The 7,790-nt window shown below is 39.3% G+C and overlaps 2 protein-coding genes across 3 annotated transcripts in view; one reads left to right on the top strand and one right to left on the bottom strand.

The window, feature by feature from the left end:
• The window catches only part of evi5b (ecotropic viral integration site 5b), a 45,757-nt gene extending 41,010 nt beyond the window's left edge, over positions 1 to 4,747 (bottom strand). Inside the window, exon 1 of one of the 2 annotated variants that reach the window (XM_020609932.1) lies at positions 4,494 to 4,747. The gene's annotated coding sequence lies outside the window, so the exon portion shown is untranslated. The remainder of the gene's footprint in view (positions 1 to 4,493) is intronic. The other variant, XM_020609933.1, reaches the window with a different exon arrangement.
• A 2,662-nt stretch (positions 4,748 to 7,409) lies between these two features.
• Positions 7,410 to 7,790, top strand: part of rpl5b (ribosomal protein L5b) — a 6,248-nt gene continuing 5,867 nt past the window's right edge. The window contains exon 1 of the mRNA XM_020610041.1: positions 7,410 to 7,511. Coding sequence (XP_020465697.1) covers positions 7,509 to 7,511 — 3 coding nt within the window. The 5' untranslated portion in view covers positions 7,410 to 7,508. The remainder of the gene's footprint in view (positions 7,512 to 7,790) is intronic.

Raw genomic sequence — 7,790 nt, 5'->3', positions numbered from 1 at the left:
AGGAAGGGCGTGTTGTGCACAACAGTCCAGACGCCACAACGACTCTCAGTGCACTCTGTTCCAGTGACTTGATACCATTAGCCGACACACACGTACATTAATTCTTCTAAGTTTTGCAGTTCATGGTATACTTATGACAACAGCATAAGAACTGATGAACACACTCTCTATGCTCAGTGATGCCAAACTACTATCAACATATACCTGGGATTTTTGGTTTTAAATATGGCCAAGTCAAAGCTATCTGGCTACTAACAGCCTTAGATCGTTGTTGAATTGTCTCTTCTAAACATTCCTACCTGCTATTTCAAAGTCCAAAATCACTGGCTGTCAGAGGCAAGCACACTCCTTGAGGAAATCAGGAGAACAGCTTAAAAATCTATCAAGTTTAAATGTCAGTAACACTTTCCTGAAAAGCAGCCACTCTCTTGAACCTTCGACTGATAACGACACAGTGCCGTGCAGTCATATGCTGATCATACGGTCACATAGGGTCAAAGTGCTCCACAACAGATAGGACATCTTCAAGTCTCCGGTTGAAATCTGTATTCAGCAGAAGTGCAGCTAGGGTACTCAGGAGGAAGAAGTTCACCTCGCGCCTAAGGAAAAAATGAGTAAGTCCGGCTTTGGTTTCACCCCAACATGAAGTCTGGATACTGCCATCAGGTTAGACACTGACCATTCCATTCACGGTACTCTGTATAATAATGATGAGTCATTTCTCTGGGAGTACGAGGTCTACGAAGTGCCAGAGACATGAATGTGGTGGCAGGAATGTGCGACAGTAGACTGAATATATGCCAGCTAAGCTTTTTTTCTTCCTGCAACAAACAGTTACATCTTGTATTGAAAAAGAATTTCAGCGGAGTAACCCTAAGTTCAATACAGAAACAAACCGTCCTGTAGAATTATTTTCTTACCATTACACAGCGGTTTGTTTGTTTCCGTTCCAAGCATTCAAACAACAGATCTCTGCAGCTCTCCTCAACCCAGAAGGCCAGGAAATCATGTTCTGGTTGAAGATGAATCTTTGATAAAGGTGTTTCAGTTTCCTCTGCGTGAGTATATGATTTTTTTATGAGTAGAAGGATTTTTATCCTTTTGAAACATGTTACAGCATCTATTTAGTTTTGTATTCATAAATGTGTGGCCGTGACAATGTCTATCAATATTCATTATCATAAAGGTTATAGTATTTCATATTAAACTTCAGGGGCCTCAGGATATCTCCTGTGCCAGAGGAACAGGAAGCTGTGACAGCAACCCTCCATCAGCAATACGACTGGGCAACTGCATTACATCACCATGGATGGATGATATGACGAAACCGATAGAAGCCAACATGGCACAAATATGATAGAAGCAATAAAAATGCACTAACACAAACAGGTGTAGATTTGTTTAAAAATAAAAAAACATCTGATTACAGTGCAGACCACTGTCAGTACAGGGTTAGACTTAAGTGTTTCAATTCCTGTCGAACGCAGTACACTGCTCACACACCCAGTAAGTAAATCTGAACTTGCAGGTTGCAAGTTACTCACTCAAGCTATCATTTACACAAATTACAGGATCCACACCCAGAACAGACACATCTTTATCCTGCATATCCACTGATGTGCAGTGCCAACATTCAGCGCTACTCATTCAGCACATTTTTGCAGCAACATAGCGCTTCCAGCTAACTAATGAATGAATCAATTTGAGTATAAAACAAAGAACTGATGGTGTTACACTGTGACTGGTTTACCTAGACAGCATACTAAATATAGGTTAGATCATACAGACATGGATCCAATTAAAATTGCTGTAATTACATACAAATGATTATATTTGTGCACCAAGAAGCAGGTCTAGCATTGGGTCTTTGAAGCAATCAGGAGAATATGAGTATGAGGTTTCTTCAGAGACTGATGACATGAAGTACCTGGGTTAAGAAAAGATGTCCATGTGACTTTTGGCTCGCTCCTTGCCTTGTCTATGTGTAGTGTCGCAGATCTAATAATACTCAGCAACTGTGAGCCTTAATAATTGAAATCCTGCTTTTTATAATGTTCCAAAAATCCCTCTGCCTTAATGCATTTTATTTTGAGGTTGAGTAAAATATGAGCAGGTCAGAAATGTAATCGGCACAGTCAGGTCAGGGGGAGGCCATGCTCTGACAGATGTCAGTGTCCAGGTGGCATAAGAAGACATTCCTTTAGCCCAGCCAGGCCAACTGAATCAAAGCTTCTCTATAAATCCTGGCTACAGAGATTGTTTTTGCTTTTGTTCGCTAAAGAACTCAAAGGGGCCCCGCGATGCAGTGTGCATAGCTAATGAAACTCGGGTAAGAAGAAGACTGGAAAACTGAGAAAGGCCAAAGGCAGAGCAGACAGGCGTCTAGAATGTTTTTGTAGTGGTCATCTGAGGTGAAAAATACAGCTAATTTACCTTGTCTCTCTCTATTCTACTCACCTTCCACATGCTTTCCTAAGCAGTGAATCAGTGTAAACTTGTCTGGCGTGGCCACCTTCAGGGCAACATACTGTCCATGAGCTGCGTGAGGGTATTAAAACACAGGCTCTACTTACAATAACACTCCCGCACTGAGGTATAGGGGTCTTTCACTTCATACACAGAGGGAGGCTCAAATGTTCCCAGTGTACAATCAGCATTTTAGTGGTCCTGATGAAGACTATCCTCATCATGTAACCACAAAAAGAGAGTGACAAATACTGACTAATATTTTACATTAGACCCACAAAATCTGTGTTGCAACAAAATAGCTTTATACTGTGGCAGTGCAGGAAAGTAAATGTGCCAGCATCAGATTAGTGTGACATTTGCACTAACTTATCTTAAATACCAGAACATTCAAGGCAACCATTTGCATCTTCTCCATTTACTGTATATCCATTCCAACATTAACTTTTTATGTATGATTTTTAACATTATAAAACAGATACAGAACATAAAACGTGTGCAAATGTTCTTCTCCTCTGTGTCCCAAAAGATTTACTGTAAATTCTTAATGTATGTTCCACAGCATCTCTGGAAGGGAGGCTGAGCATCAGAGGAAACCTTGTGAAGCTGTATGTGTAACTGCAACGAGTTCTGACACGTGGATCCTCTGACATGGCCATATCTAGTTTCACAAAAAGTAAAGAGTGGCTCAGCGTTAAATACAACGAATCAGCCAGGAAACTCATTTTACACTTTTAGAGAAGCAAGTCACAATTACAGAAGTATCACTAAAGCTGCTTATGTAGACACCAACTTAATTCAGATAAGAGGAATCATCCTGGTTTAGTTAGCCGTTTCTTGGCAAAGGTCCACTGAAACTGAGTACCTTTAATCAAATGATGAGTTAATATGAATAGAGGCACTAGTATTTCCATTTGGTAAGACTTAATATGTAAACAGTGAAACTGTGTGCTCCACTACTTATTATATATCTACAGTAGTACTTATGTTTGAGCTCTAATGTAATTCACAGAACAACAAGGTTTCACATTTGCACCTTCATGACTTATTATTGCTTGTATCTATGTTTTAGGTGAGCAGTTTATCAGTAAATTACTTCTACTGGGGCAACAATAATGTAACCCCATAACAGGTCCCATTCCTCAGAATGACTAATGGAATACATTTCATTGAGTATTATTCCATTTAGGTTAATGCTTGGTACTTATTTTTCTGCCTCTGCTTATTAATAGCCCACATCTGATTTCCACATGCTGTGAGGTCCAGTATCAAGTCACAATCATCAAAAAGCTGCTGATTTCCACAGCAACATAGGCCTACATTGTGTTTCACCTTTTCTCTCGACACCTTATCGTCTCACACACTGACCAAGCTTTAAACACTGGTGGGTTTATAGTCACAGAGCTGCGTTCTTGTAGAAACATGCAAGTCACTTTGTTAGCTATTAGTTAGCAATGTCACTGCCCAGCGGTTTAAATCCTTTGCTTAGGCTACACATCATGCTCTCAACTATCAAAACCACTTTGGATTGTAGGCTTTAAAGAGGAGCTGTGCATTAGACACAGCCAAGTCCCCACTCCTTATAAGGCTCGCTGATGTTGTGATGTGAAATGGAGATCCAGCATCAAATGCAACGCTATTGCAGTGTATGTCTTCCAGAAAGCTCTAACGTCGACGAGCTCGACGAGACTAAAGGAAAATGATCATTCGACATCAAAGAGCAGGAAATATGACGGACTTTCTAACATATGATGTTTTTGCTACAGGCAGTAACCGGAGTCCTTTGCAAACCATCTAAGAGTACAACAGCAAGCATTTAAGAGAGGTAATAATAGGGACAGGCGGTAGAGTAAGCTAATAAAGCGACCAGCCATGTGTAGAAGTTAAGACACCCTTCACTACTTTGATGTAATGTCATACCACTCACTTGCACAGATATAAAGTGACAACTATGAGTAGTTTTATTTGTTAAGTGCCCATTTCAGTAATTAGACAGAGCCCGCAAAAACATAAAAACATCCATTTACCTTGAATCGTGTTTAGCCAGCCGCAACAAAAGTCGCCTGCTTCCCATGCACCAAAGTGTAGTCCTACTACTATTACAAAAATACACTTTTCCCTAGGTCATTAGCTACATTACCCAATTTAGCCTTTCCAGATTTCCACCTGAAAGCTAGCCAGTTAAGTTAGCTTATTCCCACTGACTCCTCGGTCCAGCCCATGCCGCTACGTGTACACAAATGCCTGCAGCGCTCTGACAGACGGCAGCGGCCTACCAAATGTTTACATCGCAATGCGCATGCGCACTCTGCTTCAACGTGGTACGACACTGCCACCAAGTGTCCCTGGTATTCAACTGCATCTCAAAGATCACTCCGAAAGAAGAGATCATGCTACTTACTGGCTTTCTAAATTAAAGATGGTTTTGATTATGTCAGTCACGGAAGGAGAAATAGAATAACTATTCGGGTCTTTCAAAACAGCTGTCCCGAAGATGGCTCTCATGCTTTTATTACAGCAATTGAGCATGTGGTACCCTGACTCTATTTTTTCAGTATGTGAAAATGGAATAGTCCAAGTGACATTACCCTTTTAACAGTATGAATACTATTTACCAAACACAGATTTCTTTGTGATGGACATAACAGGGGTGATGTCCATGCCTGGACTGGACAGCTTGGTGTGATTTACTGAGCTTATTACGGAGGCATGTGAGCACATCCCAACAATGTGACTTTTAATTCAGGTATGTTCAAAGCACCATCAGATTGCTAAAACATATATAGTGTTTGCCACCTAACAACACTAACTGGAACAAGAGGGTCATGTACTGATTCACAAGACTTTGTGTATTATTTCATCATTGCACCTTATTGTCACCAGTGTTAGTGTGGCCATTTAGGAACATGGCAATTTGCTATTATGTGCCCACACAAACATGAAACATGTTTGCCAATGCCTGTAAATGACTATTTAGATTTACTCTAAGTCTGTTTCACTTAGCTTCACTCTCAGTTTATTCTACTCTAAAGTTTGGTAACATTCTCAGAATAGGAAACAAGAAAGAAGTCAAGAAAAGGAAGCATCTTACACATGCACAACCAAAACTTACTCATTCTTTCACAATGACAATACATTATCACATTGTCACTTTGTGACACTGTATCAGAAATATTAACAGGTCAAGAAACATGGAGGAGCTATGTGTACTTAAGTAAAAATAAAAGTGTCTCAATCTTCCTGGAGCACTGTAGGTGTAGTACTTATTTGATCAGTACCTGATCCTCAGAGTGTCTTACCTGAAGTTCATTGCTGAAAGAAGTAATGCTTCAGGTGGAGTAGACTGGAGCTTCAAAACACTTTAGACACAGGACTATTAGTTAAAAGTTGTTGTCTTCTTTGTGGATACACAGAATGCCAGTAATAAATGTATGAAAACTATATTCTTACTTTCTAGTCAGTCTTCACAACATAACCTAACAAAAAAAAAAATCTTAATCTAAAATGAACTAGAAACTGACAAAAAGAAGTTCAACTGTACTGTAGTTAATACAGTAAACTTTCCCTGATGATGTCAACAGAAACTCACCATGAAATAACCGCATCAAAGCTCTTTTGCTCTGATGAAAATGTGACCAAGTAGACTGCCTCAATTCACATACCAAACAGACATACAAACCTACCTTTCAGGTTTTGCATTTGAGCGGTGACGCATATCTTTTGTTGGTAGTAAGACACACCTCTGTTCTTAGATGGAACTGAGAAGCAGCTGACGTGGCAATTCTCTAAATTTGATCCACTGTCACAAGAATCACATCTCAGTCTGTCAAACATGTAGTACTAGACAGCTAAAAACGCACAGTCAAATAACTGTCAGTAATGAGGTAGTTTGTGATGAAGGAGTTGAGTCACTCAGGCCCTAATAAAATGAATGAATATGCAAATGCTTGTCTCCTTCTAAGATACCTGGTTACCACTCTGTGTTTATCAAAAATAGCAGTGGGGATTTTCTACAGAAAATGCAAGAGCTGAAATTTACTGTGTGAATAAGCTACAAACGAAGTAGCGGCTAAAAGAAGGGTAGGAGTGTTACATGTTTGAAAGAAATCAAAAGAATAAAAGAAAAACACAAATGAAGAAAAAAATGAAATTATATCCTGAAATCAATTGTTTAAAAAATTGGATTTATTCATTATATATGAACATCACAACATGAATTTACAGATTCCATAAGAGCAGATTTTATCTAACACTTCTACATGCAATTGTCAACATTTTTACTGTTTCATATTGTGATAGTTAAATGTACAAAAAGTATGACTAATTAGCAACGGTGTTCTCATGGCTTAAAACACTTGAACGCCACATGGACAGCAAATTGCTTTGAGTCCCATAAATGAAAAGCTAAGCTGAATAACCAATGAATGCACATCAGTATTCAAATCTGAAATAGTTTGAAAAAAATTTAACTTGAAAGTAGGCTATATTTTATGAAAGTAATGCTAAAAAAATATTGAATAACATTAAGTAAATGTACAAAATAATTTCAATGATGTTAAGGATGTGGCTGCATTATTTTCTCTATATATGGAAAATAAGGAAGAAAAACATCTGAAACCAATTTTAAGGTATTTACAAGATGAATTTGTGCCCTAAATTAGCTCTACATTTAGAAAATGCAAAGAAATATGCTGATGGAGCTGAGGGTCAAAACACAGCTAATAGTAATAGAAAAGCGAAAAAGCATGGTCTGAAAATTTTAACATAAGGAAAATGGGAGACTTTTGGACGGTTTGAATTTAAATTAGCCTCAGTATTTTCCTCAGTGTAAGCGATGAGTGCAGTTATGGTGACAAAGTGCCGCCCCAGCTCGATAGGGGGCAGTGTGATAGTCCTCTGCAGCACGATGTCTCCTCTGCTCATCCTGTCACACGGTATTTTACTGAGCATGCGCACGACAACCTTCCTTTTCCTAGTGCAGCGGAGTCAATCCCCAGTCTTTGGCTCCTGGCTCCTTCATAAGGAGACAAAAAGACTGCAAAATGGTTTGTAAATCGTCCCAATATGTGCCTGCATGTATGTGTAAGACATGCATTTTGTGCTGTGTGGTGTCAGCTGTGTAAAAACATGTCGCTGAGGTTCAGATGAAGGTAGATTCTCTATTGCTAATGCTTACCCGGGTCTACTTAAACGTGGCCTAGTGGCTACCTTCACAAACATACTGCTTCCTGTTGGCTGTACTTTGCTTTAGTGCGATCTTGTCACTAGTATGTGACCAGTGAGTCCCTACGTTCACACCCCTGAGTTCATTTAATGCAGCGTAC

This window comes from Monopterus albus, unplaced genomic scaffold, assembly GCF_001952655.1.
Source record: "Monopterus albus unplaced genomic scaffold, M_albus_1.0 scaffold103.1, whole genome shotgun sequence".
Taxonomy (NCBI): domain Eukaryota; kingdom Metazoa; phylum Chordata; class Actinopteri; order Synbranchiformes; family Synbranchidae; genus Monopterus; species Monopterus albus.
This window is presented reverse-complemented; position numbering and strand designations above follow the sequence as displayed.